We start from the raw sequence: 27,628 nt of genomic DNA, 5'->3' as shown, positions 1-27,628 counted from the left end.
GAACGACAAACACAAATTCTCCCAAAAACTGGAAAGACAGAGTAAGAGAGAGATCCCCCGATGCCACTCACAGACGGCCACAGACCCTGTCAGTTGGCCTGCAAAGCGCTCCAAGACTGGATGCTGCCGTCGCGAGAAAATAAATCGTGAAAAGTGCTTTACTTTTGGACTAGACGTGATTTTCTGGTGCGCGTTTGTGTGCTTGTGCGCCGGCGGATATATAGATTTGTACATATGTAGATGGGAAGTGAAAACGAAATGGCCGCTGCATTTAGAAAATTCAATTAGTTTTCGAGTGTCTTGAGGTAAACAGGAGAATTTGGAGGCTAGAAAAATGCATTTGTGTCCAGCTCACATTTATGCATTCACAATTGTATTTCTGAAAACGATTCTCGCCCTTGGCGGCGATGGTCGCAATGAAATCACCGTGGGTATGTCCTCCATCCATCAGGCCTAACTACTTTGCTTAATAGTTTTGTCATCCCCTCCATTAAGGTGCCATTTTCTATGAAAATGAAAAGGAAATCGAACTCAGCTTCGATCAGGCATTTCGTGAGGTCAACAACCTGAAGTTTGCCGAACTGCGATTCGTCACCATCAAGCGGTATATGCCCACCAACGACAGTTTTCTACTGCAGCAGATTAGTGAGTGAGCGCGGATCGGGGAGAACATATAACATATTGATGAGAAATTCATCTTCCGTGTAGCTTGTGAACTGATTTCCAATGGCGTTGCGGCTATTTTCGGACCAAGTTCAAAGGCGGCTAGTGGTACGCGCAAACACACATTCACACACAGAGAGAGAATGTGTAAGGCTACAGACAAATAATTTTTTTATCGCAGATATTGTTGCGCAAATCGCCAACACGACCGGCATTCCACACATAGAGTACGATTTGAAGCTGGAGGCCACGCGGCAGGAGCAGCTCAACCACCAGATGTCCGTCAGCGTGGCACCCTCCCTGTCCGTCCTGTCGCGAGCTTACTTCGAGATCATCAAGACCAACTACGAGTGGCGCACCTTCACCCTGATCTATGAGACGCCAGAGGGTGAGTGACAGATTTAGGATCTATTTTTTTACTTGCTAGATTATTACTTCAAAAGCTACTAAATATACACTAACAAAGATCAATAAGCACTTTAATAATTTATTTAATTTATTTTTTTAAATCATATCTTATAACTTAGGTCTGGCTCGTCTTCAAGATCTTATGAATATACAGGCTCTCAATAGTGACTATGTAAAGCTAAGAAATTTGGCTGATTATGCAGAGGATTATAGAGTTCTTTGGAAAGAAGCCGATGAGACCTTCCATGAGCAGCGCATAATTTTGGACTGTGAGCCAAAAACCTTAAAGGAGTTACTCAGGATATCCATGGACTTTAAGCTGCAGGGACCTTTTAGAGTAAGTTTAGAGAGAAACCACAATCAAGAACTCACAAATAAAATTCTATCAACTTAAAGAACTGGTTTCTTACGCATCTGGATACGCACAGTTCGGGACTGAAGGACATTTATAATTCAGACTTTAAGGCCAATATTACCTCAGTGCGAATGAAATTAGTGGATCCGAATCCCTTTGAGAGAAAGAAGACCCGCATAAGCATGGTGGATGTAAGTAAAGATAAAAGAAATTAGAATTTTTAGTTTTATTTCAAATATCTTTCAGCAAATTCTTAAAAACCAAACCATGCTGCCCGTTCTCATCTACGATGCTGTGGTGCTTTTTGCCAGCTCAGCCAGAAATGTGATTGCAGCCATGCAACCGTATCATCCGCCCAATAGGCATTGTGGCAGTCCCAGTCCCTGGATGCTGGGACCCTTTATTGTCAACGAAATGAAGACCATTTCGGAGGATGATGTAGAGCCGAATTTCAAGACGGAGAACATGAAGATCAATGAGAATGGACAGCGCACTCATTTCAATCTGGAGATCTACAAGCCCACCGTTAATGAGCCCATGATGGTGTGGACCCCAGACAATGGTATTAAAACCCGACGCCTCAACCTGGAACTGGAGAGTTCTGGCACAACGCAGGACTTTTCAGAGCAGCGCAAGGTCTACACGGTGGTCACGCACTTTGAAGAGCCCTATTTTATGATGAAGTAAGTTAATTACAAACTAAAGTCTAAAATTAAGACTGCAATTTATACCTTTTTTCGCTAGAGAGGACCATGAGAACTTCAGAGGCCGGGAGAAGTATGAGGGCTATGCCGTGGATCTCATAAGTAAGCTGTCCGAGCTAATGGAGTTTGACTACGAGTTCATGATCGTCAATGGCAATGGCAAATATAATCCCGAGACCAAGCAGTGGGACGGCATTATTCGCAAACTGATTGATCATGTAAAGTGAACCTACCACTAGGTAATCCTCATAAATATCTAATTCCATATTCCTGATCTTCCAGCATGCTCAGATAGGCGTCTGTGATTTGACCATCACTCAATTGCGAAGATCTGTCGTGGACTTCACGGTGCCCTTTATGCAGCTGGGCATTAGTATTCTTCACTACAAGAAACCTCCGGAGCCAAAGAATCAGTTTGCCTTCTTGGAACCCTTTGCCCTGGAGGTCTGGATTTACATGATCTTTGCCCAGCTTGTGATGACCCTGGCCTTTGTGTTTATCGCCAGGTAAAGAATTAACTTAGATTAATTTAGGTGACTCGATTTTTAAAGGTTAATTTCTAGACTTTCCTATCGCGAGTGGTTGCCTCCGAATCCAGCTATTCAGGACCCTGATGAGCTGGAGAATATCTGGAATGTGAACAACTCGACTTGGTTGATGGTGGGCTCCATTATGCAACAGGGTTGCGATATACTTCCAAGGTGGGTATAAGGCTTAAGACTTCTTAACCGTAAAAAATAACCCTATCTTCCCCTTTCCCAGAGGTCCTCATATGCGTATCCTTACCGGAATGTGGTGGTTCTTCGCTTTAATGATGCTTAGTACTTACACTGCCAACTTGGCTGCCTTTTTGACCAGCAACAAGTGGCAGAGCAGCATCAAGAGCCTCCAGGACCTCATCGAACAGGACGAGGTGAGCTTTGGCAGTATGCGCGGCGGCAGCACTTCGCTCTTCTTCTCCGAGTCCAATGACACCGACTACCAGCGTGCTTGGAACCAAATGAAGGACTTTAATCCCTCCGCCTTCACCAGCACCAACAAGGAGGGCGTGGCCCGAGTGCGCAAGGAGAAGGGCGACTATGCCTTCCTTATGGAGACCACCAGTCTGACGTATAATATTGAAAGAAACTGTGACCTAACCCAGATTGGTGAGCAGATCGGTGAGAAGCATTACGGCCTGGCAGTGCCATTGGGTGAGTCTACGCAGCAAAGCTTGGAAGCTAAGGAAATCTAACAGGAAGTCTATTTCCATTCCATTTAGGGGCCGACTATCGGACCAATCTCAGTGTATCCATTCTCCAGCTGAGCGAGAAGGGAGAGCTGTACAAGATGAAGAACAAGTGGTGGAAAAAGCACAATGTTACCTGCGACTCCTTCCATGAGGTGGATGGCGATGAGCTGTCCATCATTGAGCTGGGCGGTGTCTTTCTTGTCCTGGCTGGCGGAGTCCTCACTGGCGTTGTCCTGGGCATCTTTGAGTTCCTCTGGAACGTGCAGCACGTGGCGGTGGAGGAGCGTGTGACCCCTTGGCAGGCTTTGAAAGCGGAACTCGCTTTTGCTTTAAAGTTTTGGGTGCGCAAAAAACCGATGAGGATCTCCAGCAGCAGTGACAAATCCTCGTCAAGACGGTCCTCGGGTTCTAGGCGTAGCTCCAAGGAGAAGACCCGCAGCAAAACGGCCAGTTAGGAGCTCTGGAAATATTGTTGTTTTGAGATTTTTGGAGCTAATTTAAAGCATTTGTGCAGCTAGTTAAATAATGTGTCTTCTGAAACAACTTGGGCAATCCATGTTGCGTTTGATATTTTTCATAAATATATACAGATGTATATATATATAGTTTGGGCTATATTTATAGAGTTTTTAGACCACTTACTTAGAGGGTGCAAGGTGGTAGATTGGACTACTCTTTAAGTTTGGGAATGATTAAATAAAGTATTCTTAAAAAATTGTTAAAGGAATATGATCCCAAATTTATTTGTTTTTTTTTTTAATCCTCGATTCTTAGATTCTATTTATTATAAATAGAAATAAATAATATATTTACAAAATATAAAATATATAAAATAAATAGAAAAATTGGAAATGATGGAGGGTAATAGTAATAAACACTCCCCTACGAAGTTTGCTGCTAAAATTTCAATAAAAACAAAATGTAATCGGTATATATATAAATTTATATATTTTTTTATTATTTAATAATTCTTTTTATGAGTCAGGGTATATTTTCTTCGAAACACTCACCCAGTGCCTTGATGTACCCTACTTACCCAGTTGTGGGGGCGTCCGGCTTGCCTAATTTTAGAGCACATTTAGTTTTCATTTATTGGGCCATTTCCAGCTAGAGCTCATGCATGTGTCTGCTTGGTCTAGACTCTGGTCATGTGCGGTGGCTGCTCTTCTATAGGTCTTCGCTGACGTAGTCTCCCAGAGATCGGTCACGGCATTGCTTCCAAAAATTCTGTGAGTTTTGGCTTTCCGTGGGGCCATTCTCAGTGCCTCGCGAGCAGTGCCCCGGTGCGGATCCCGGTTGAGTTTGTTTTTTTCGCAAAAAAATTCTAATAATTTTCTGTATAGATGGATTGAGTGCTGGTGTCTAAAGTGAATTCGAAATCGCAGTATATATTGATTTGAAATTATGCCCAGATCTAGGTGACACCATGTCCATTCTACGACAGTTCCTAGTGCTTGTGACTCTGATATTGTCCAGTCAAGCCAGCGAAGATGGCTTAGTTGTGAAAATTGGTTGGTTGATAGGTTTATCAATTAGCTTTTCAGATTTTTATATATTAAATTTTTTTAGGGGCCATTTTCTTTGACACGGAAATGAAGTTGGCCGAAGCCTTTGATTCTGCTATTCAGGAGGTGAATGCCGTGAATCCAGCCCTGAGACTAGAGCCCATCAAACACTATCTGACCATCGATGACAGCATAGTGTTGCAAGATCTCTGTGAGTCTTTAATAATTCCTCATTAGATTAATTTTGTACTTATTTAGACAATGTGATTACCCTGCTTTAGCCTGTGACTTGATTGGAAATGGTGTGGCTGCTATTTTTGGACCAAGTTCAAAGACAAACAGCGGTAAGTTGGCCTCTTTTCTTCTTTGTCTGGCCGTAGTTAAATTATTTTTAAACAAATCATATGCTCTGGCGTCAAAAAATAATGCCTCAATGCATATACATAGATATATGCATAAAAATCTGAATAGATAAGACAAACAGAGAGAGAGAGAGAGTAGATTTTGGGAGATCTTCTAAAGGCTCGTCAACCTCGTTAATGATTCTTCAAAATAGCCAAACACATTTACACACATGTTGGCCATTAAATTGGGCTAGCTGCTCGCTTGGATCCACACAATTTTTGCAGTAAACGTATCGGTGGTTGGGGAATATTTGAATGGGTGCCAAGAAAAAATTCCCCAAAAAACATTTGTTTTCTCTGGCGCTCTTTGTGTTTTGATCGCCACTTTCGTTGTGTGTTTTGTTAGTTCCCCGGTTCATTCTAAACAAAAAAATATTCGGTCTAATGATTTATCTCTTGCTCTCACTAAAACCCACCTGATCTTTGGCAGATATCGTGGAGGTGCTGTGCAACATGACGGGCATACCCCACCTGCAGTTCGATTGGCATCCCCAGCAGTCGGCCAGGGTGCGCTTGAACCATCAGCTGACTGTGAATGTGGCCCCCATGGAACTGATCCTGTCGAATGCCCTGTCTGATATACTGGGCAGCAAGAGCTTCGACTGGAAGTCCTTTACCATTGCCTATGAGAAAAATGCACGTATGTATTAGTAAATTAGTAAATAATTAAAATTATATATAAAACTAAAGTAAACTTTTATTTTTTCTTTAAATTATTATTATTATTCGATATTTTATCTATATTAATTATATATTAATTTGTTTTCTGCCTTTATTAATATTCTATAACACTACCTTATTTCACAAAATTGGTACCACATAGACCTTCACCTAAATCGCATGCCTTATAAATTTATTGGACTTTTTTCATTATATCCCGACCGATCCGCTTTGATCCCATTCCTTATCCAGATTTTAGCCGTCTTCAGCACATATTAGCCTGGAAGCAATTACATAAAACGGGTATCAAGATGCAGGAGTTTGAGCGTGGAGGTGATTACAGGGTTCTTTGGAAGCGCATTAACAATGCCCGTGAGAAGTTTGTTCTCCTTGATTGTCCATCCGATATTTTGGTGGATGTGATCAATGCTTCGATTGCATTTAATATGACTGGATCATTTAATGTGAGTAAGCTGAAATAATATTTATATTTAAATTATTATTTAAATTATTTATATTTAAATTATAAAGCTTCTACGCTATTCAATCGGTGTTTTAAGCTGAAAATGACAATACTTCTGGAATTTAAAACTCTTTTAAACTATTGTAATCGAGAAAATTCTAACATAAAAATGTATTGCCTGATCTTAATCATATATTTCCCTAATATTTTCAAACAGAACCTCTTCTTAACCAACCTGGATACGCATGTCTCTGGCATAGATCGTTTTTATTCGCGGGAGTTCACTGTGTCTGTGGCAGCTGTTAGGATACGAACCTATATTCCTCCGCCAGTTCACGATGAGATTGATGTTTTTGACAACGAAGTGGATACTAGGGTATGACCTTGATATCTAATGTTCAAACTAATATTTTATATTTAAATATTCCTCCAAAAGTTTGCCTCGCTGGGAACTCAGCTTGTTTACGACTCGGTTGTTCTGTTCTACAATGCCCTTCTTGAGATAAGTCAGCGACCAGGATTCTATACACCTCAGTTTAGCTGCGGTCGTGGCTTTTGGCAGCCAGGACCTCGTCTCATAGAACAGATGAAAATGGCAAGTTTGTAACATTTTCATAAATAAATTAATATTTATTAATCATATAATCTTAATTTCAGGTTTCCCCCAAGCTGGTGAAACCCCCCTTCAAGACCCAGAGACTCCAGATAAATGCTGACGGCCAGCGAGATGACTTTAACCTGGAGGTTTATAATCCTCTCATCGATCGTGTCACCCATATCTGGAACAAGGACTTTCAGCTGGTGGACTATGAGAAAATTAGGGAGAATTCAACTCAGGCTGTAAAGCAAAGGCGTCTCGAGGACAAAGAGGATTTCTCCCAGAAACCTGTGCGCTATACAGTGGCCACTCGTGTGGGTAAACCCTACTTTAGCTGGCGGTTAGTTTTTTAAACTATTTTTTAAGCAAAAGGTTTAATTGTGATTTTTATTACAGTGAGGAACCCGAAGGAGTTCACTACGAGGGCAATGAGCGTTTCGAGGGCTATGCCGTGGATTTAATCTACAAATTAGCCGAGGAATGTAAATTTGATTTCAACTTTGAACCAGTTAGGGATAATAAATACGGAAGTTATGATGCGGCCACCGATGAATGGGATGGTATTATTCGCCAGTTGATAGATAATGTGAGTATTAATTCATAAATTATAAAGTCTTATTTCAGTTTGAAGAAAATATTCTTCTATTCTTTTAATAATAAAAAATAATAAAATTTATTTGTAGAATGCACAAATCGGCATCTGTGACTTGACCATAACCCAGGCCCGTCGATCGGTAGTGGACTTCACTGTTCCCTTTATGCAGCTGGGAATAAGCATTCTTTCGTATAAGGAGCCACCGCCAAAGGCAGATATCTATGCTTTTCTGAATCCCTATGGGGTTGAGGTCTGGCTCTACGTAATGATTGCCATGATGATAACGGCATGGGCACTGATTCTCACGGGTCGAATGGATCAATATGAGTGGGAGCATCCGGTGATGAATGAGAATCAGGAAATGGAGCGGGAAAATACCTGGCATTTGCATAACACCATGTGGCTTGTGTTGGGCTCGATTTTAAATCAAGGATGTGATCTGTTGCCTAGGTAAAAGGAAATTATATTTAAAATTAAATGTTAAGCGGATTTAATATATTTTAATTTGTTTATTTACATCTTTAAAGGGGCCTTCCCATGCGTCTACTCACTGCCTTTTGGTGGATCTTTGCCCTACTCATCTCCCAGACCTACATAGCCAAGCTGGCGGCTTTTATCACCTCTTCAAAAATCGCCGGCAACATAGGCTCTCTTCACGACCTTGTTGACCAAAACAAAGTACAGTTTGGCACAATCCGCGGAGGAGCCACCTCCGTGTACTTCTCAGAGTCCAATGACACAGAGAATCGAATGGCCTGGAACAAAATGTTGTCCTTTAAGCCGGACGCCTTTACCAAAAACAATGAGGAGGGTGTGGATCGTGTGAAGCTAAGCCGAGGCACCTACGCCTTCCTGATGGAAACCACCAATTTGCAGTACTATGTGCAGCGAAATTGTGAGCTCACCCAGATTGGAGAGAGTTTTGGAGAAAAGCATTACGGCATAGCGGTGCCGCTGAGTAAGAACACTTAAAATATGAATAACTTTTTACCCTTAAAATAATTAAAACTTGAATTAATTCATTATCTCTTACCCCTTCCAGATGCCAACTTTCGTTCCAATCTCAGTGTGGGCATCCTGAAGCTCAGTGAGACGGGCGTTTTGTACAATCTGCGCAACAAATGGTTCAACAGCAACGAGAGCACCTGTGACTTGGATGCCTCCACTGTCGATGATGGCCAGTTCGATATGGATTCGGTGGGCGGGCTGTTCGTAGTGCTCATTGTGGGCGTGATTATTGCATTTGTGATTGGCGTGGCCGAGTTCCTCTGGCATGTCCATCGCATAGCAGTGAAGGAGAAGGTTACTTGGAGGCTACACAAACAGGTGTGCAATTTAGTAATCGTCAAAATTGATTTCAGATACCAACTATGCTGGCCCTAAAGGCAGAGTTTCACTTTCTCATTCGCTTTTGGCTGACCAAGAAGCCTCTGCACACCTATCGCCAGAGCAGGGATTCCACCTCGACGGGTTACTCCTCCCTGGAGCAGGTATCGAGTGCATCCAGTGCCAAAAAGAGGAAAAAGACACATAAGAGAACGGACTAGGGGAGCGGAAAGGCTTGCAAACATTCAATAAAATATGTTTAGTATAGAATAAGGATATTTTTATAGCAACTATTGAGAGAAGAGATGATTACAAAATAAATTTAAAAGAGTTTTGTAAGGGTATTTTGAAAGTGTAATTTATTATTAAGGCAGTCCTTTCGGACTTTAGAAAAATTGCCTCAGCGTATAAGATCAGAGATCCTAACACTAGGCGAGTTATTGGTTAAAGTTTTCAACTAGCAATAATCGCAGCTCAGTTAGGACTTCATTGCTTGCGATATTGCCACTGCACAAGGTTGGTGATGCAAACTGTGAAAACTTCATGCTCCTAAGGCTGAATTATGATAGAAACGATTGGGAATTATAAGTGCTCAGCCTGGAATATGATTAAAAAGAATCCCTTGAGCTTAGGGGTAGTTTGAGTAAGATTAAGAAAGCTAGGAAAACCAGTTTCCAAACAGTCACCCCTTAATTAAAAAAAAAGCTATTTGAACCTGATTTTTTTTTTGCAAAACTCCTTCAACTGGCTTCCCCTATCTATCAAATTTTACGACCTAACAGCAACTCCTCCTGATGACGAGCACTGCCCGCATCAGTGTCACAGTTTCCGAAACCAACATAAAATCATACAGAATTGAATTGGGATTCGGTGCAGCATTGAAAGGGTCAAGTGTCTGGGGCTGCGTTCTAGCCACATACTTGGATTATGCGCGAGAAGCCGGCTTGCACGCAGTGCGGCCAAATGGTAAGCGGCTTTAATTTGACCATCCACCGAGTTGGCCTTAAAGTTAAGAGCCACTCAACACATCAACATTCCACCTCAGACAGTCTTGCGCCCTCTACGCATTCCCTTTGGTGTATTCAGCGTAGGAGCCAGAACCCAACTGAAAACAGCCGATTAACAAAGGACTCCGTTGACCTGCCAAATGGCCCTGGCTTGTATTGCGCTTTGTAATTTAAATGGCGCTTTTATGGTGGCGTCCATAAAATGTACAAATAAGGGTTAATTATGTCTCGGCAGTTGACGCCAAGCATGCCGACATAAGATGCCAAAATTTGTGGGTGGTAATTGGCCAGCGGGAATGTTAATGAGTGCGAATAAAAGGTTTTTCCGCAGCTTAAATTAAAGATTATGCTAAATAAGGCAATGTGTATTCGTAAATGGATGTGTATTGTATTTATTTTGTAATGGTTTTTTACTTTTGCATTGCTAGAGCTTAAAATGGATCTCAGATTTAATAAACAAGTCAGTTTTAAGCTTTTAAAATTAGTTTGGGAAATAATTCATATATTTAAATCTACTTTAAAGGTAGCTAAAAATATTAAAAAATTACTTGCTGTGCCAAATTTCATCAAATTTGTTTTTTAAATAAATTTTTAGCATAAATTTTGACAATTTTTTTTGGGAAATTGTAAATCCCTAGGGTTTTCTGTAGCTACAAAGTGTGTGTTTTGAAATGCAAATAAAATAAATAAAATAAAAGGTTTTACAAATTAAATTAAATATTAAAACATTAATCATGTTAATAAAATAACCCTATAAATATTTTTGCTGATTAGAAAAAAACAACATTTAAGGAAAAAGGTTGAATTTGTTTTTATTTAAATTCTAAGAATATATTTAAAGCAAATAATAATTTTTTTAAACTTAAAGTAAGGTTTTACTTTAATAAAAATTTCACAAAATAGCCTTAATTTGTAAACTTCATTTTCCAGGACTTATCGTAGGAACACCTAACAAATCATTTAAAATCACACAACTTACTTATCCCTGCAAAGGAGTGACAGGCCTACGAGCTTATTAACCCTTGTCAGCAACGCCCCCCGGGCAGCAGCAATATCCTAAACGGATGTTGGTCATATCAACACCAAAAAACACAAACTTCGACACGGAAAACAAAGCTCGTTTTTACCAACAAGGAAAAAAAGAGGGAAAACAAAAAAAGGACCATAAAGAACAGACTCACTCGATTGCCTCATCGACGAACCGGAAACAATTGACTCGATTACACGGCAAACAAAAACAAGTTGCCAACATAAACATGACAGACCAATAAAGGCAAGGAAAAAAAGGGCAACAGGACAGAAAAAACCATTGCCACATAACAACATTGTGGCAAGTGCAAAAGAGTGCGTGTGAATATATGTATGTATAACCTAACTGGGGCTGGGCACGGATTACGGATTGGGTTGAAACTGGGTCGAGTTCAGTTTAGTTTCCGGCATCTCCTGCACTAGGTTTCCCCCTCAATTGTTTTTTTTTGCCTTTTTTTTTGACAGGTTTTTCTGCTTGTTTTGATTTAAATAAATGCGTTTGACTCCTATTTGATTTCATTGGGCGAGCTTAAACCGCATTGTTCAGACTCTGTTATTGTTATTTATGCCACAATTCTCACTTTTTTTTGCTTTATTTTTGTTTTGTAAAGCGATTCTAAAAAAGAACCACAAATTGTTTTATTGTCTATAGAGTTTTTTTTGTTTATTTCAATGAGAATAAAATTTTAATTGGTATTTATTGGGGCAGTATGCATATTGCATCTGTCGATGACTCTACTTCGTGTTGTGTTTGTGATTGGTGGGGTGCCCCAGCTGGAGTAGGTTGGATTTTCAAGCTTAGGATAGAAGTCCAACCATTTAAAGGCAATAAATGTGAGTGATATTGATTAATAATCTCACTTTAAACATATAATTGGTGATTTAAATTAAGAACAAGACATGTTGGAGTGTTAATGAAAGTGTAGATTGTTTTATGCTGCATTAAATGCTGAGCAAATAGTCAAGGAAATTCAATTATATTAAATTAAAGTAAATATTTAATGATACAAGATAAGGTATTTAATTAAAAAGCTTAAAATTTAATAATTATTTGTAGACTTGGCCTACAAGTTTACATAAAATTTCAATTTAATATGAACAACCTTCAACTGGCTTGTGGGCAATTTTTGTTCAGATTTCATAACCAGCAATTTGCAAATGCAGTGCTCCAGAGTCCAGATCAATCCATACAGAATGCATTTTAAACAACAAGTTGCCGAGGCCGGAGCCACAACGCTCACGATAATTATTGCCCGGGGAATGGGGATGTGCAGCAGGAGCAGCACCAGTTCTAGGAGGCCGGGAAAAAGGGAGCCAATATGTTTGCTTGTATTTTCGTTGGCAACACGCGCGACGACGCCGTTCAGTCCGGAGACTGCCTGGCCTGCAAGTTGAAAATTTCGGGAAATTCAACCGGCTAACCAGCAGAAAGCAAGCTGGCAAATAAAAGCAGCACCAAAACACGAAGCTGCAACAGCAGGAGGAGAGCCTGGGAGCTAGGATTCGGAAAGGTAGAGGCACTTAAAGAAATTAAGACTTCTTATTTTTAGAATTTCTTAAAATATTTATAAAAATATCTTTAATAATTTGAATAAAATTCTGAATATATTTATAATTGTATATTTATTATTTTAAAATATAAATGAATTTCAAAACTTTAACAACTCGTAACTAAGCTCCACTACATAGCAAAAAATCTTTATAATATCCCTGCAAATCTTTATAATATCTTACAAAAAAATAAGATTTATTTACAAAATTTCTTACTGTGTATGAAAGACGGAGCTGATGCATTTGAGGCTCCCAACCAGAGGTTCAAATTCAATATGGCGGAGCAGAGGAAGTGCAGCCGACTAAGCGGGGCACCAGAACGGGCAGGAGGGTAGTGGGGCATTGGAGAATGGGCGGCAGCGTGCTCGCATTGAACCAACAGCTTGTGGCGTCAATTTGCGGACTTTATTGTTTCAGGACTGCCAACTGTGTAGCGGGCAGCGAGGCCTAAGCAAAGCCGGCCGAAAACTGACCGCAATCATGGGATAACAGCTTTCCGGCCATCGGCACCTATTGTTTTTCGATGCAGCTGCATTAAAAACAACAACAGCAGCAGCCTCTACGCGCGGCATCGTCAGCAGCAGGTGTTGCTGCTGCTATCTAATTTTTGATTATTTTTGCGATTTGTGCGAAAAATTAATTGCGGCCGCTGGTATTGTTTGCGTTTGCCGTGCTTTTCCTATCATTTTCATTTCAGTCAAAGATCACAAATTTTGTGGAGAGTATTCCTGTTCGATTGGAAGCTGAAATAATTAAGCCGTAATGAATGTTTCGTTGGTTGAGTTATGGCCACAAGATTTGTGAAAGCTTTTTGAATTGGTAGAAACGGCAAAAAGTAAAATTTAAAAACGTTTAATTTATATTATGATGCTGAAGTTATTTTCTTAGATTTTTGAAATAATATAGACTATATTACCAAAAGCACAACTATATTAATTAAAATGTTGGCTTGATATAAGGAAAAATGAATGAGTATAGGAATAGAAATAGCTTTAAAATTTTTGACTGTTTTATCGTTTCTTTTCCCTATTAAAAACACTTGTACCATAGTTAGTATTTTGTTATAATAAATACCCTTTTAGAGGGTATATAAATTTATTGATTAATTTTGAGAGTAAGCCCCTGTCGTATTACATTAAGAATCCAGTCCACATAGTAGTGGACTCGGACGTAGACTCCCGGACCCATGCACCTCGGAACTCCGTAGCTGGCGATGCCGAACTGGACAAACCGCCGGGTTCCATTGATGTTCACAATCTGCACCAGCGAACCGCCTGAATAACCTGAGCAGGTGTTGCCAGTGGGATTAGCGGCGCAGAGCTGTCCAGGACCGACCGGGAGCTTCATGTAATCGTAACACGTGATGAGATTCATTTCCGTCAACTGAACTGCTTGAAACACCGCGGATGTCCGATTGTTCTCCGTCATATTCCATCCCATAGCCGTGTAGGTGGTAATGCGAGGTATCACCGTGCTATTTGTGAGGATGCAGATCGGCCTAATGTATGCTGTTTTTAGAAAATACTCTTTAGAAATGCCTTGGAGAGAAGTTTCTTGTTAACCCACCGTTGAACTTCACCTCACGATCGAGCCTCAGTAACCCGATGTCGTGCACATGATTCTCCTCGCTGTAAAGGCGGTTCCTAAAGGCCAGGGTCACTCTGTAGACTGTAGAACTGTTTGACCTGGATGCGGTATAGTGCCCTCCCAGACGTACAGAGCTGAGGCGATAGGAGTTATTGTAGTGAAGAGTGTTAAATTCGAGTATAATACTCACAGATATTCCGTATGCCGAATGCAGTGAGCAGCAGTTAGGACAAATCCTGAAGGAAGAGAGATAAATCCAACAGGATATTTAAAATAAAATCTAAATAAAGGTAAACCTTACGCTTGTGAATGAGGGATCCACCGCATACGAAATCATTTTCGTCGTGATAGAGGTAGGCCATCCAAGGATAAGCTTCGTGCCTGAAATCAAGGCCACCTATGTCCACGCGTGAGAGACCGCATTGTGGCTCCAGGAGCTGAGCCAGCGCCTCTTTTCGGAGGAGCAATCCCACGAAAGTTACGAAAATCGGAATCCAAGAGCACCTCATCTCTGCTCGTAGCCAGACACGCACAAACTGATAGCAGCCACTGCCGCTCTTCCTTTTAAATACATCAGAAAGCGGCGGCTTATCGCTGCACTAATTTCTCTTATTTGTTTTTGTTTACTTGGTGTAGTTTTTATTTCTTGGAATACTTGAGAGCTTCTTGGCAATCATTTAAGTCCGGCTTAATAGGAAAATATCGCTGAAGTAATTTCCACTTATTTAGTTTTGTTTTATTTCTTAATTTTTTTATTTCCTGGAATACTTGAGTATCCTAGTATACTAGGAATATCTCGCTGTAAGTAATTTCCACTTATTTAGTTTTGTTTTATTTCTTAATTTTTTATTTCTTGGAATACTTGAGTGTTTCTTGACAAAATGGAATCTTATTTAAAAGGAAAATTTTTATTTTGTAAAACTCCACGAAAATAAAAAGCACTCATCCCGTTCGGTGCTAAATAAGCTCTTAAACCAAATGTAATATTCGGAATAAAGCTAAAAGATATAAATTTGTCTTAAATATACTAACTGGTTCTTATACCTTTACTTTATTGGTTCTTTGGAATGCTTTTTAGGTTCAAATTGCAATTAAATTAGTATTAAATTATTTGTTTTAAGTTTTAAAATAATATAGACTTTATTACCATAATCACGACTATATTAATTAAAATATTGGCTAGATATAAGGGAAAAATTAATTAGTATAGCCATAGAAATAGCTACCTTTCCACTTTTCTACTGCCTTTTCGATGCTGATCTGGGATATACATATGTATACACTTTCGGTAGGTAAAAACACTTGCAGTTGGTCTTTTATTAAATTAAATACCCTTTTAGCGGGTATAGAGATTTATTGTTAATTTTTGTAGGTAAGCGCAAATTGCATTTTATCAAGAATCCAGTCCACATAGGAGTGTACCCGAACGTAGACTCCCGGACCCATGCACCTCTGCATCCCGTAGCTAACGATGCCGAACTGGACATACCGCCAGGTGCCATCGACGTTCACAATCTGCACCAGCGGACCGCCCGAATCTCCTGAGCAGGTGTCGCCAGTGGAATTAGAGGCGCAGAATTGTCCAAAATTTAGCCGGCGTCTCGAGTATTCGGTACACGCGTTGGGATCTACTTCCGTCAACTGAACCACTTTCAACACCGAGGATATCCTACTGTTCTCCGTCCTGTCCCACCCTGTAGTCGTGTAGGTGTTAACGTGCGGTACCCTCCTGCGATTCTTGATGACACAGACCGGCCTGATGTAAGCTGTTTGAAGGAGTACTTGTGAGAAAAGCTTTGGAGGAAGATTTAATGTTAACCCACCGTTGAACACCACCTCACGATCGAGCCTCAGTAACCCAATGTCGTGGACATGCTCAGCCTTGCTGTAGAGACGGTTCCTAATGGCTAAAGTGACGTTGTAGACTGTAGAGCTCTCTGCCCTGGATGCGGTATAGTGCTTCCCCAGACGTACAGAGCTGAGGCAATAGGAGTTATTGTAGTGAAGAGTGTTAAATTCGAGTATAAAACTTACAGATCTACGAAACTGCTAATGCAGTGAGCAGCAGTCAGGACAAATCCTGAAGGAAGAGAGAGTTTCAATAGGATATTAAAAAGAAAATCTAAATAAAGGTAAACCTTACGCTTATGAATGAGGGATCCATCGCATACGAATTCATTTTCGTGGTCATAGAGGTAGGCCATCCAAGGATAAGCTTCGTGCCTGAAATCAAGGCCACCTATGTCCATGCCTGAGAGGCCACATTCTGGCTCTAGGAACTGAGCCAGCGCCTCTTTTCGGAGGAGCAATCCCACGAAAGATACGAAAATCGGAATCCAAGAGCACCTCATCTCTGCTCGTAGCCAGACACGCACAAACTGATAGCAGCCACTGCCGCTCTTCTTTTTAAATACATCAGAAAGCGGCGGCTTATCGCTGCACTAATTTCTCTTATTTGTTTTTGTTTACTTGGTGTATTTTTATTTCTTGGAATACTTGAGGGCTTCTTGGCAAAATGGAATCATTTAAGTCCGGCTTAATAGGAAAATCTCTCTGTAAGTAATTTCCACTTATTTAGTTTTGTTTTATTTTTTAATTTTTTATTTCTTGGAATACTTGAGTGTTTCTTGACAAAATGGAATCATATTTAAAAGGAAAATCTGGTATAGTGTAAAACTCCACGAAAATCAAAGGCGCTGATCCCGTTCGCTGCTAAATAAGCTCTTAAACTAAATGTAATATTCGGAATAAAGCTAAAAGATATAAATTTGTCTTAAATTTACTAATTGGTTCTTATACCTTTACTTTATTGGTTCTTTGGAATGCTTTTTAGGTTCAAATTGCAATTAAATTAGTATTAAATTCATTGTTTTAAGTTTTAAAATTATATAGACTTTATTACCATAACCACGACTATATTAATTAAAACATTGGCTAGATATAAGGGAAATGATTAATGAGTCTAGCAATAGAAATATTTACATTTCCACTTTTCTACTGCCTTTGCGATGCTGATCTGGGATATATGTATACACTTTCGGTAAGTCAAAACACTTGCAGTTGGTCTTTTGTTATAATAAATACCCTTTTAGCGGGTATATATATTTATTGTTAACCTCTGTAGGTAAGCGCAAATTGTATTTTATCAAGAATCCAGTCCAAATAGTAGTGCACCCGGACATAGACTCCCGGACCCATGCACCTCTGCATCCCGTAGCTAACGATGCCGAACTGGACATACCGCCAGGTCCCATCGACGTTCACATTCTGCACCAGCGGACCGCCGGAATCTCCTGAGCAGGTGTCCCCAGTGGGACTAGCGGCGCAGATCTGTCCAGGGCCGAGACGGAGCTTCATGTTATCGTAACACGTGTTGGGATCTATGTCCGTCAACTGAACCATTTGCAACACCGCGGATATCCTACTGTTCTCCGTCGAACCCCATCCTGTAGCCGTGTAGGTGTTAACGTGAGGTACCCTCCTGGGATTCGTGATGATGCAGACTGGCCTAATGTAAGCTGTTGGGAGCAGTACTTGTGAGAAAAGCTTTGGAGGAAGGTTTAATGTTAACCCACCGTTGAACACCACCTCACGATTGAGCCTCAGTAACCCAATGTCGTGGACATGCTCAGCCTTTCTGTAGAGTCGGTTCCTAATGGCTAAAGTGACGTTGTAGACTGTAGAGCTCTCTGCTCTGGATGCGGTATAGTGCTCCCCCAGACGTACAGAGCTGAGGCAATAGGATTTATTCTAGTGAAGAGTGTTAAATTCGAGTATAATACTCACAGATATTCCGTATGCCGTATGCAGTGAGCAGCAGTCAGGACAAATCCTGAAGGAAAGGAGATAGGGTATTAAAAAAATAAATCAAAATCAAATAAAAACTTACTTTTGTGAATGAGAGATCCACCGCATAAGAAATCATTTTCGTTAAAATAGAGGTAGGCCATCCATGGAAACGCTCCGTGCGTGGCATTAACACCGCCAAACACTTTATCGTCCACGCCTGAGAGGCCGCATTGTGGCTCCAGGAACTGAGCCAGCGCCTCTTTGCGGAGGAGCAATCCCACGAAAGATACGAAAATCAGATTCGAAGAGCACCTCATCTCTGTTCGTAACCAGACACGCACAAACTGATTGCAGCCACTGCAGTTCTTATTTTAAAATACATCAGAAAGCGGCGGCTTATCGCTGCATTATTTTTTTAATATTTGTTTTTGTTTACTTTGTGTAATTTTTATTTCTTGGAATAGATTATTGGAATCATTATTGGAATCATCAAGAGCGGCTTAATAATAAAATAATGTGTAGTACAAAAGTCTACGAAAATCAAAAGAACTCATCCCGTTCGCTGCTAAATAAGCTCTTAAACTAAATGTAATATTCCGAATAAACTAAAAAATAACAATTTTTAATAGATATATAAAGGTTATTTTTTTGATTTTTTTTTTAACAATTTTATATGGTGAAATTGCAATTAAATTTGTATTAAATTATTTTTGAAATAATATAGATTTTTTTTACCATAAGCACAACGATATTAGTTATGGGAAAAGATTGGCTAGATATATGGAAAAACAAGTCTTGCCATAGAAATAGATAGATTTATACACTTTCTTGAGGGCTACCGCTCCTTCTGCTTATTAACAACATTTTCAGTTGGTCTTTTGTTATTATACAGCTGTGTTCACTGAAATAGCAGTGCGACAGGAACAACTTCAAAACGTTTTTTTGTACATATTCCTTTTTGCAAGCTGATCTATTGCACATTGTTTTTGTAAAATGGAACATAAAGATAAGAATCGAGAAAAAATTCCGTTAGATTTGCTCTATTTTTATGTTTTATTGATATTTTTTCACATATGCAGCTCGTTTTGGCCGATCACTGAAATAGCAGTATTTAATTTTCTTTCGCAAAAAGTGCCGAAATTTCTTTTAATTTTGTAAAAAATGAGTTTAATTACGGTCGTTATTATAGTTTATACTATAATACACCTTTACAACGCAAAAAAAATTATTATTTTTGTGGGCGCAGGACCTCACTGCTCCATGAGAGAAAGGTATCAGATTACTTAGCCTAGAAAGAAGGGCAAAACATGTAAAGAGACTCCAAATCTTTCAAATTGTTATTTTAGAATAGTTTATAAATCATAAAATATGAACCGAACCCAAAAAAACCGAGGTACGATTCGCAAAACCACAGTTGTACAGGCTCGACGCGTACTTCGCTTCAGCAAAGCTCGTCCTTTTGCATCCTCTAGGGATATATGAGCGGGAATTGGCATGGGAATCAGTCATGGGACCATTCGCCGGGGTCTTATTGAATAAATTTTAGATTCGCGAAGTCCATGGAAAATGTCACTGCTTGGTTAAAGGCATATCACGGCCAGATTGGAGTTCGCCAATAGCCACTTGAACTGCCACTATTGAAATGGCGTAATATCCTTTGGACAAATGACTCCAAACTGGTTTTATTTGGTGGAATAGGACAAGACAATATGTCCGTCGACCTCCAAATACAAAGTACCACCCAAACCATACGCTGAAGACAGTAAAACATGGTGGCCTAAAAATCATGGTTTGGGTATACTTTTCATACAACGTTGTAGGTCCCGTATATATGATCGGTGGGATCAAAAACCATTATGTTTATGTCTAAATATTAAAAACTGTCTTGCAGCCGTATACTGAGGAAAATATGCCATTAATTTGGACGTTTTAGCAGTACAGTGACCCTAATCATACCATCAAGGTGGCCAAGGAGTGGGTTCTTAATGAAAAAGTGGATGCAATGCCATTGCCTGTCCAGTCCCCGGATATAAATCCGATCGAAAACTTATGGGGGACATCAAGGGCTACGTATTAAAGAAGTTTCCGACTTCTAGGCCACAGCTTTGGCAATTTGTGCAGGAGGAATGAGGCCATATTCCCCTCAAGCGTTGCTAAGACTTGGTGGACTCCTTGCCACCCAGGTATGAGGCTATGATAGCTTCTAAAGGCTATTTAACAAAATATTAGATCATAGTCAATTAGAATTTAAGAGGAAATAGGTTTCTTATACGATATTTTTAAATTTATGAAGAATTTTAGTTTTTCACTGCTATTTCAATGATCGGCATAATATAGACCTTTTTTGTTGTTATTAGCTATATCTTCTATAAGGTTTATGTTACCTAAATTAAATGATTGTGGTATTGTTAATAATTAAATACACTAAGCCTTTATGAAAAAAAATTTTATGAAAATAGTGTTTGTAATAGTATTTTCCAATCTTAAACGTGCAGGTCGTGGGGCACTGCTATTTCCGTGAACACAGCTGTAAGTACCCTTTTATCGGGTATATATATTTATTGTTTACCTTTGTAGGTAAGCGCAATTTGTATTTTATCAAGAATCCAGTCCACATAGTGGTGTACCCGGACATAGACTCCCGGACTCATGCAATTTTCCATCCCGTAGCTAACGATGCCGAACTGGACATACCGCCAGATGCCATCGATGTTCACAATCTGCACCAGCGGACCGCCGGAATCTCCTGAGCAGGTGTCGCCAGTGGGATTAAAGGCGCAGATCTGTTCAGGGCCGAGCCGGAGCTTCATGTATTCGTAACACCTGTTGGGATCGGTGTCCGTTAACTGAACCACTTGCAACACCGCGGATATCACACTGTTCTCCGTCCTGCCCCACCCTGTAGCCGTGTAGGTGCTAACGTACGGTACCGTTCTTGGATTCGTGATGATGCACACCGGCTTGATGTATGCTGTTTTTAAAAAATAGTTTTTAGAAATGCCTTGGAGAGAAGTTTCGTGTTAACCCACCGTTGAACATCACCTCACGATCGAGCCTCAGTAAACCAATGTCGTGGATATGCTCAGTCTTGCTGTAGAGACGGTTCCTAATGGCCAGGGTCACTCTGTAGACTGTAGAGCTGGCTGCCCTGGATGCGGTATAGTGCTCCCCCAGACGTACAGAGCTAAGGCGATAGGAGTTATTCTAGTGAAGAGTGTTAAATTCGAGTATAATACTCACAGATATTCCGTATTCCGAATGCAGTGAGCAGCAGTCAGGACAATTCCTGAAGGAAAGGAGAGACGGTATTAAAAAAAATAAATCAAAATCAAATGAAATCTTACTTTTGTGAATGAGAGATCCACCGCATAAGAAAGTATTTTCGTTAAAATAGAGGTAGGCCATCCATGGAAACGCTCCGTGCGTAGCATTAACACCGCCAAAAATTTTTATGTCCATGCCTGAGAGGCCACATTCTGGCTCTAGGAACTGAGCCAGCGCCTCTTTGCGGAGGAGCAATCCCACGAAAGATATGAAAATCAGAATCGAAGAGCACCTCATCTCTGCTCGTAGCTAGACACACACACAATTTAGCAGCCACTGCGGTTCTTCTTTTTAAATACATCGGAAAGCAGCGGCTTATCGCTGAATTCGAATTATTTAGTTTTTTTTTATTGTCTAATTTTTTCTTGGAATTCTTGAGCGATCATTGACATAATTTGGGGTCATGCATTATCAAACATATTTAATTGTATAAAACAGAACGAATATCAAAAGAATTCCGTTTGATTTTAAATAAAGTAATATTTATATGCATCGGAAATAAATCTAAAAATAAATTTTAGAATTAAATATTCTTGGAAATTTTGTTGGTTTTTTGTAATGCATTTTGGTAATTAAATTGCTGGCACATTTTCTAAGATTCTTAGAAGGTCATTTTGGCAGTACCCGAAATCATACATTGCAGATTTTTTGAAAAATCGTTAAAAGTTTAATGCCAACTTGTTTTCACTGGAAGCTTGCAGAATAAGTAAGATTTCTTTTCGCGCGAAATGACATTACCGAGACAGCAATTAAAAGAATAAAAGATATTTTCATTCCACACAATATTTTGAGCTTTGTATATTTTTCAGTTTGGTTTTGGTTGAAAATATTGAATTTGGTTTAATTTGTGTCCTTGATTTATTCTGCTTTAAAGAGGTGATATCAAAGTTTACATTGTTGTTTAAAGCTTGGTACAAGCTGATATCAAAGTTCCCAGGAATTTTCAACGTTTAGTTTTGCTTTAATTAAAAGCCAAATATTTACAATTCAATTAAGCCTGAAACATGATTACAAACAGGACAAAATCCAAATTAATTTCTGCATAACAAATTAATGCCATGCTCTGCTTTACCATAGGATGTTTGCAGCCGGTGCATACTAAAGTTTTGGCCATTTACTAGAACGTATAGGTGACTATTTAATTTATTATTTCATTAAATTAAATTGTAGTATACAAAATTACTCCCAAATGCCTAGCTCCTTGGCAGCTTTCTCGGTTGGCAAAACTCGGTTGAAAGGGAATTTTTTTGTTGGCAGAAATTTCCCCGCAGTCAGCTGAATGAGAGGTGTGGTGAGTTAATCCAAACTAACGTTGCTATGCAGCAATTGTCAATAAAAAAAGGAATAATTAAGAAAAATAAAAACATTGAAAAAATACATTAAATATTGAATACAAATTTATATATTTATATGTATATGTATTTATATGTATTATGTATTAAACATTTTAGTTAGTTTGAATTAATACAGTCAGTTATCACACTTATTGCTTTACAATTTCCAAAAAAATTAAATGCTGTTTATAAACGTATAAAAATATTTTTAAAACGTCTACCTGTCTACTTTCTCTTCTAATTTGTCGTTAAAAAAAGACTATATTCAACATGTCTTAATAATTGGGCAATATTTGTCCTGCTGTTCCTGTTATTTTATGAAATCGAAGCCATCTGTAAACCTTCCCAACCAATACAAACAAATACGTAATAGGCGCAACCAAATTATAAAAGTCCCCACAGGAAGTTTGACAATTTTCCTACTAAGATAGGAAGAGAGAGGATAAGAAAGCCGAAGACGTAATACGAACTTGGAAAAATACATACCCCTACGAGGACATGCGATAGGCTGATTCCGTTAAAAAATAAATAAGTATGCGAAACGCGCATTGAAATCGCCGATAAATACATAGGCTGTGGAAAATGTGGTGGGAATACAAATGTTGGATATGACTTTTGAAGAAATCAGGCAATAAGAATAACCTAAGCTGGATACATCCTTAGTGTCTTTACTGTAATTACATCTTTGATTTATTTGATTTATTTGACATATTTTAAGATTTTTAATTATTCATTTTTCAACATATTTTGGTTCCTAAAAAGCTTACGTTCTTATTTTGAAATTGTTATAATTTTTGTAATATTTTCTCAGGTTGTGTCTTTAAAAATTATGCAGTGTAGTCAATTTTATTTATTTTTTACAACTAAAATTGATATGTTTATTTAGTTAAAACCTTAAGAAAAGTCAGCAAAAATATTATCTAAATATTTCATTGTAAATTACAAAAACTAGAAGTGATTAGAAAAGAATTTTGTACCTCAAACTTTTAATAGAAATTTATTTAAGAAACGTTCAGTCTTTTATATATAATTTTTTATTTCTTAGGAAATTTATTTTGTGATATTTTAAAAATTATGTAAATTACCTACACATAGAGACATAAGATTTTATAAAGAATAATTAAAGAAATAAATTGGAAATAACCCTCTGTTTATCACACTTTTTAATATATATAATTTAAGATATATTAAATGATTTCTTTGCCAAAAATAAATTCATAAATTTATAAAACAGATAAGCTCTTCAATTGTTTGATGCCTAATGAATAAGAAAAGTGTGACTGACTCTGCTCGGTTGGCTAATACGAAGTAATGCGATAGGGTTAAGTAAGTAACCTCTGCGAATCAAGATCCCTCCCGTCACGCATATTGCGTTGCAGCTCACCATTATGCTCGCGTCTGTTATTAGCCTGGTTGTAATGCCCGCAAAGTGCATGCTTCTGACTTTGCTGCATTCGTTTCAAAGTCATTAGGCGGCCACCTCGCCCACAGATACAAACCTCAGGCAAATATGCATGCGGGACACGGGACACGGTAGCTGGGAGCTGGTAGCTGGGAACTGGCTACTGGGAGCCAAGAGCGTGGTCATTATGCGGCTGGATATTTTCCACATTTCATGGCTCAAGTGCTTATTTGAACTCCGGCCAGGGGTCGCGACCGAGGGAGCCTTCAACTGGCAGTTTTAGTTTCGAGTTTCGAGTTTGTTTTCCGCCTTTCCGCTTTTTTGCGCTACCTCGAGCAATTCAGGAGAAGCACTTAAAAATCGACACGGTATGCAGTTATTTGTTATTTGCCGTTTGCGAAAATTGCTTACTTGGAGCCACCTGGGCCACCACCTCACCCTTAGATATGTACATATATATCTCCGGTTTTCAATCAGCCTAATGACAGAGACGGTTGGAATTTGCTTTTTAATTAAAAGAAAATACCATTCAACATTGTCCAAGAGCCGGCACTCGAAAAACTCGAAAGCAAAACTATCCGCCGCCACACAGAAGAACTTGGTCCAAAGAAAGACCTAGAGTTGATAAAAGGAGAGACAGAGTCATAATAACAATAATAAACAAGTTTGCCACTTCATTTTGAATGGTCCGGCGATGTCCTGATAGCTACTTAGTGCCAATATTAAAATCCGACCACAAAGCCAATGCCAGGGCGCTGTCCAAATAGATAACCAACAACAACAACATCAATAAAAACAACAGCAGTTGGAAAAGCTTATGCAGCAGCAACAGCAGAAAGCAAGTTAATCAGCATTTATGGAAGAATTTCCAACTTTTTCCGGCACTATACAGGAATCTATAGCTGTGAAAGAGGTATACCTGAAATATGGAGTTGGTTTGTACATTTTTTAAATAAAGTTTATTGCAGATTGCGAAATAATTACAAAAGCATTTAATATAATAATTAAGAACTAACTTAAATAAATGTTAAAAATATGTATAATTAATTTAAATATTATAAAAGTTATTAAGCGAAATGGAAAAATATATCTTTCTTATTATAAAATTAATTTTTTTCACTATTTTATTACAGCTTATTCATTTTATTAATGGTTTAAAAGCAACATTTGTATTCATAAAATTATTAAAAATAATAAACAAGATCTCTTTGCCTTTATAGTAAATATAATTAAATTTATGAATCCATTTTTTTTAATTTTTAACAATTTTTGTAATAGTTTTTAAGTGCATTCTGGGTACAAAAAATAAAGAAAATATATTTTGTCGAAGGCCTTTGCTGGTTAATTTAATATTAATTTTAACATTATATGCCAAGTTTAATTTTTTTACAAAAATTAATAAATAAATAAAAGATATTTTATATTTATATATATTAATACCTTCAAAAGTAATGTAAGAGTATCGGAATTTCTCTATCGCAATTATCATTTTCTCAACTTTTCCTTGCCCATCCGTTTTTTTTGGGAAGTAAATAATTTCATATTTTTATGCTGAAGCATTTATTTGCTTAGCTGGCTGGCTGGCTGGCAGTAATCTGCTAAAAGAATCTGCCAGTCGAATGTTGGTTCCCAGACCGTAGCAACCTTCTAGGCCACTCGAGGTAATGACACTTTATGTGGCCAATGCTGAAGTGGCTCTGAAATCCACCAGTCTGCAGTCTGGCGGCTTGTGTCCTGCTGCCTTAGTTTGGTGTCTGTGTAATGTGCTTTATACCCCTTGCCGGTGGTTAGTTTTTCGAACCAAAGGCGTAAGCTCTAAGTGTGCTTATGTCTGAGATGGCTCTTCAGAGATGTAGGTTTTTTTTTAACATTTTTTTCTATGGGTTTATAATACAAACTTGGCTAATACAAGCCTGAATCGGTTGAGAGGCGATCTGGTTTTGGTTATAGTGCGTGTCTTTTGTAAACATTATGATTTCTTATATTGATTGACACTGTTTTGTGAATTTGTTTAAATCTAAACTCAAAATCTTAAATAAAATCACAAGGAAATATCTATAAATATTGAAAACACAGAAGTTATATGGTTTATTAAATACATTTTAAAATATTAATATACAATTTTTCTTTCCCTGTTTGAACATCTCTAAGCCTTGTTTTATTGGCCCCCGATGCTCAAGTCATTTGTAGCTATCATTTGCATCTAAGTAGCTCCTCCAGGCGGTTAAGGCGTGTCCGGCCTTTACAATTTTAAACACTTCCGGCGCACAATGCTTGAGGAAAGTAAATTAAAAAATTTAACTCCAACCATTTGTTGTCCGCACGTGAAAGTTTCCCATTCGGTTGTCTGTCTGGGCAATAAACAGAAAAAATTTACGCGCTGCTAACATGCAACTTGTGGCTTGTAACTGGCAACTTGAGTCAAGGTTTTTCTTGGGCCACCCACCCGTCCACGTCCCCCTGGGTTAATACAATTTTCACCCCCTAGAGAATGCATAAAACTTGCAGCTTGTGCGGGGGAGACCCCTCGAGCGATTCCATATTATAGTTCCACTCGAGCAACTTTGTAATTGAAATCAAAGTGTGTAAAGTGAGCTCGAAATCAAAACCTAATGCTACACACATGAACACTTCGAAAGCCAAACCCTTCCATCTGCCATTGAGCCATGAGACAAAAGGCGGCGATATGCCAGCAGCATTTGAAAAACTTGGTCATTTATTTTGATTAAAGTTGGCCAACAATTAAACAATCTGTAACTGAAACTGTTTCGAGAATTGCTGAGAACTGTTTGCCGTCTGTTTGCCATTGACTATTCATCTCGTCTTGGCTCACATTTCACGTGATTGGGTTTGTTCTCTCTCTGTGAAAACAATGGACGAAAAGGGTAAAGGGTAAGTGGTGGCCAGGATGACTTTTTATGCAAGTTTTCTATTGATTTACAAATTCTCAGTGTTCACTGATTTTGTCTATTGTTAAATATCAAAAGTTTGCATTTTTAAGGCGAAATATTTGTGGCTTCGATTTTTACTTGTGAAATAATAAAATATAAATTGACTTCCTTTTGTTAAATTTCTTTATATTTTTAACTTGAAAATAAATGAATTTGCTGACTTTTACTATTTCGCAGCTACAAAATCATACAGCCTTTGAAACGGCATTGAAAACCTTGAGCCTTTTACTTAATTAATCCATGAAATTGGCTGACAGGATTCACAATATTGCCTTGAATGTTCATTTTGTATTTGGGGCATTAATTAATTTCATATTCATTACAAAATCTATAATTTATATGAAAATAATTTCGGCAACAGCATGCAAAATTCATGAAAATCATCTTAATAGTAAATCTCAAATCAATTTGCCAAATCCCCCACGCACACTCCTGCAGATGCCAAGGCTCACACATATACGCACGTGCAATTGAGCAGCTATAATCACAGGAATTTATCTAAAGTAGGCAGCTAGCGAGAATCAGGACGTCGTCATCGGGGAAACGACGAGGACGACGACGAAGGCATTTACATAAACTTGGTGGACATGCGAGCATTCGGGCATTGGGGCTTTGAGTATCTGCAACTGCAACTAGGCACTTGAAAAAATTTTATAATATTTAAAAAAAAAATTCCTTAATCGAAGTTTATAATTTTATTTGAATTTTGTTTCTATACAAATTAATTTGGAAGACTTAAGAA

At 38.6% G+C, this 27,628-nt stretch overlaps 5 protein-coding genes, 1 long non-coding RNA gene and 1 other non-coding gene across 7 annotated transcripts; 2 read left to right on the top strand and 5 right to left on the bottom strand.

Moving 5' to 3' along the window:
- Positions 1-248: 248 nt before the first annotated feature.
- LOC121502396 (uncharacterized) lies at positions 249-706 on the bottom strand. The gene is made up of 2 exons (XR_005990970.2): positions 567-706; positions 249-505 (listed from the first exon to the last, which is right to left on the bottom strand). It is a non-coding gene; the product is annotated as an uncharacterized lncRNA (long non-coding RNA).
- Positions 327-4,047, top strand: GluRIIA (Glutamate receptor IIA). The gene is made up of 12 exons (XM_017165301.3): positions 327-431; positions 496-645; positions 709-771; positions 845-1,051; positions 1,191-1,408; positions 1,468-1,617; positions 1,673-2,109; positions 2,171-2,348; positions 2,413-2,636; positions 2,694-2,831; positions 2,893-3,323; positions 3,392-4,047. The coding sequence occupies exons 1-12, from the start codon at positions 335-337 to the stop codon at positions 3,814-3,816; spliced, it is 2,718 nt and encodes a 905-aa protein (XP_017020790.1). The 5' UTR covers positions 327-334; the 3' UTR covers positions 3,817-4,047.
- Positions 4,048-4,722: 675 nt separating this feature from the next.
- On the top strand, positions 4,723-9,209 carry GluRIIB (Glutamate receptor IIB). Its single transcript, XM_017165314.3, has 13 exons — positions 4,723-4,872; positions 4,931-5,077; positions 5,148-5,210; positions 5,701-5,910; positions 6,183-6,394; positions 6,611-6,769; positions 6,830-6,988; positions 7,051-7,331; positions 7,388-7,577; positions 7,675-8,036; positions 8,114-8,544; positions 8,629-8,888; positions 8,948-9,209. Exons 1-13 carry the CDS (start codon positions 4,788-4,790, stop codon positions 9,131-9,133), a joined length of 2,745 nt encoding a protein of 914 aa, XP_017020803.1. The 5' UTR covers positions 4,723-4,787; the 3' UTR covers positions 9,134-9,209.
- Positions 9,210-9,285: 76 nt separating this feature from the next.
- Positions 9,286-9,431, bottom strand: LOC121502502 (U4 spliceosomal RNA). Its single transcript, XR_005991020.1, has one exon. It is a non-coding gene; the product is annotated as a U4 spliceosomal RNA (small nuclear RNA).
- Positions 9,432-13,594: 4,163 nt separating this feature from the next.
- On the bottom strand, positions 13,595-14,595 carry LOC138928361 (spaetzle-processing enzyme-like). Its single transcript, XM_070285399.1, has 4 exons — positions 14,388-14,595; positions 14,277-14,322; positions 14,066-14,220; positions 13,595-14,007 (listed from the first exon to the last, which is right to left on the bottom strand). Exons 1-4 carry the CDS (start codon positions 14,593-14,595, stop codon positions 13,595-13,597), a joined length of 822 nt encoding a protein of 273 aa, XP_070141500.1.
- An 850-nt stretch (positions 14,596-15,445) lies between these two features.
- Positions 15,446-16,335, bottom strand: LOC138928359 (serine protease grass-like). Its single transcript, XM_070285397.1, has 4 exons — positions 16,230-16,335; positions 16,121-16,166; positions 15,910-16,064; positions 15,446-15,852 (listed from the first exon to the last, which is right to left on the bottom strand). Exons 1-4 carry the CDS (start codon positions 16,333-16,335, stop codon positions 15,446-15,448), a joined length of 714 nt encoding a protein of 237 aa, XP_070141498.1.
- An 862-nt stretch (positions 16,336-17,197) lies between these two features.
- LOC108073604 (transmembrane protease serine 9-like) lies at positions 17,198-21,436 on the bottom strand. The gene is made up of 8 exons (XM_070285395.1): positions 21,220-21,436; positions 21,116-21,161; positions 20,905-21,059; positions 20,445-20,846; positions 17,976-18,134; positions 17,873-17,918; positions 17,662-17,816; positions 17,198-17,604 (listed from the first exon to the last, which is right to left on the bottom strand). The coding sequence occupies exons 1-8, from the start codon at positions 21,434-21,436 to the stop codon at positions 17,198-17,200; spliced, it is 1,587 nt and encodes a 528-aa protein (XP_070141496.1).
- Between the last annotated feature and the right edge of the window lie 6,192 nt (positions 21,437-27,628).

Source organism: Drosophila kikkawai, chromosome 2L (assembly GCF_030179895.1).
Source record: "Drosophila kikkawai strain 14028-0561.14 chromosome 2L, DkikHiC1v2, whole genome shotgun sequence".
Classification (NCBI taxonomy): domain Eukaryota; kingdom Metazoa; phylum Arthropoda; class Insecta; order Diptera; family Drosophilidae; genus Drosophila; species Drosophila kikkawai.
This window is presented reverse-complemented; position numbering and strand designations above follow the sequence as displayed.

Excerpts from the sequence above, each read along its gene's own strand:
- GluRIIA (XM_017165301.3), top strand. The coding sequence starts at position 335 with ATGCATTTGTGTCCAGCTCACATTTATGCATTCACAATTGTATTTCTG. Across the intron at positions 1,052-1,190 it reads GATCTATGAGACGCCAGAGG|GTCTGGCTCGTCTTCAAGAT; the intron begins GTGAGTGACAGA and ends CTTATAACTTAG. Across the intron at positions 2,110-2,170 it reads GAGCCCTATTTTATGATGAA|AGAGGACCATGAGAACTTCA; the intron begins GTAAGTTAATTA and ends TTTTTTCGCTAG.
- GluRIIB (XM_017165314.3), top strand. The coding sequence starts at position 4,788 with ATGTCCATTCTACGACAGTTCCTAGTGCTTGTGACTCTGATATTGTCC. Across the intron at positions 6,989-7,050 it reads TCATAGAACAGATGAAAATG|GTTTCCCCCAAGCTGGTGAA; the intron begins GCAAGTTTGTAA and ends TCTTAATTTCAG. Across the intron at positions 7,332-7,387 it reads AAACCCTACTTTAGCTGGCG|TGAGGAACCCGAAGGAGTTC; the intron begins GTTAGTTTTTTA and ends TTTTTATTACAG.
- LOC138928361 (XM_070285399.1), bottom strand. The coding sequence starts at position 14,595 with ATGAGGTGCTCTTGGATTCCGATTTTCGTAACTTTCGTGGGATTGCTC. Across the intron at positions 14,323-14,387 it reads TGGATCCCTCATTCACAAGC|GATTTGTCCTAACTGCTGCT; the intron begins GTAAGGTTTACC and ends CTCTTCCTTCAG. Across the intron at positions 14,221-14,276 it reads ATTCGGCATACGGAATATCT|CTCTGTACGTCTGGGAGGGC; the intron begins GTGAGTATTATA and ends CTATCGCCTCAG.
- LOC138928359 (XM_070285397.1), bottom strand. The coding sequence starts at position 16,335 with ATGGACATAGGTGGCCTTGATTTCAGGCACGAAGCTTATCCTTGGATG. Across the intron at positions 16,065-16,120 it reads ATTAGCAGTTTCGTAGATCT|CTCTGTACGTCTGGGGAAGC; the intron begins GTAAGTTTTATA and ends CTATTGCCTCAG. Across the intron at positions 15,853-15,909 it reads TCGTGAGGTGGTGTTCAACG|CTTACATCAGGCCGGTCTGT; the intron begins GTGGGTTAACAT and ends TCCTTCAAACAG.
- LOC108073604 (XM_070285395.1), bottom strand. The coding sequence starts at position 21,436 with ATGAGGTGCTCTTCGATTCTGATTTTCATATCTTTCGTGGGATTGCTC. Across the intron at positions 21,060-21,115 it reads ATTCGGAATACGGAATATCT|CTCTGTACGTCTGGGGGAGC; the intron begins GTGAGTATTATA and ends CTATCGCCTTAG. Across the intron at positions 18,135-20,444 it reads AATTGCGCTTACCTACAAAG|AGGCGCTGGCTCAGTTCCTG; the intron begins GTAAACAATAAA and ends TCCTCCGCAAAG.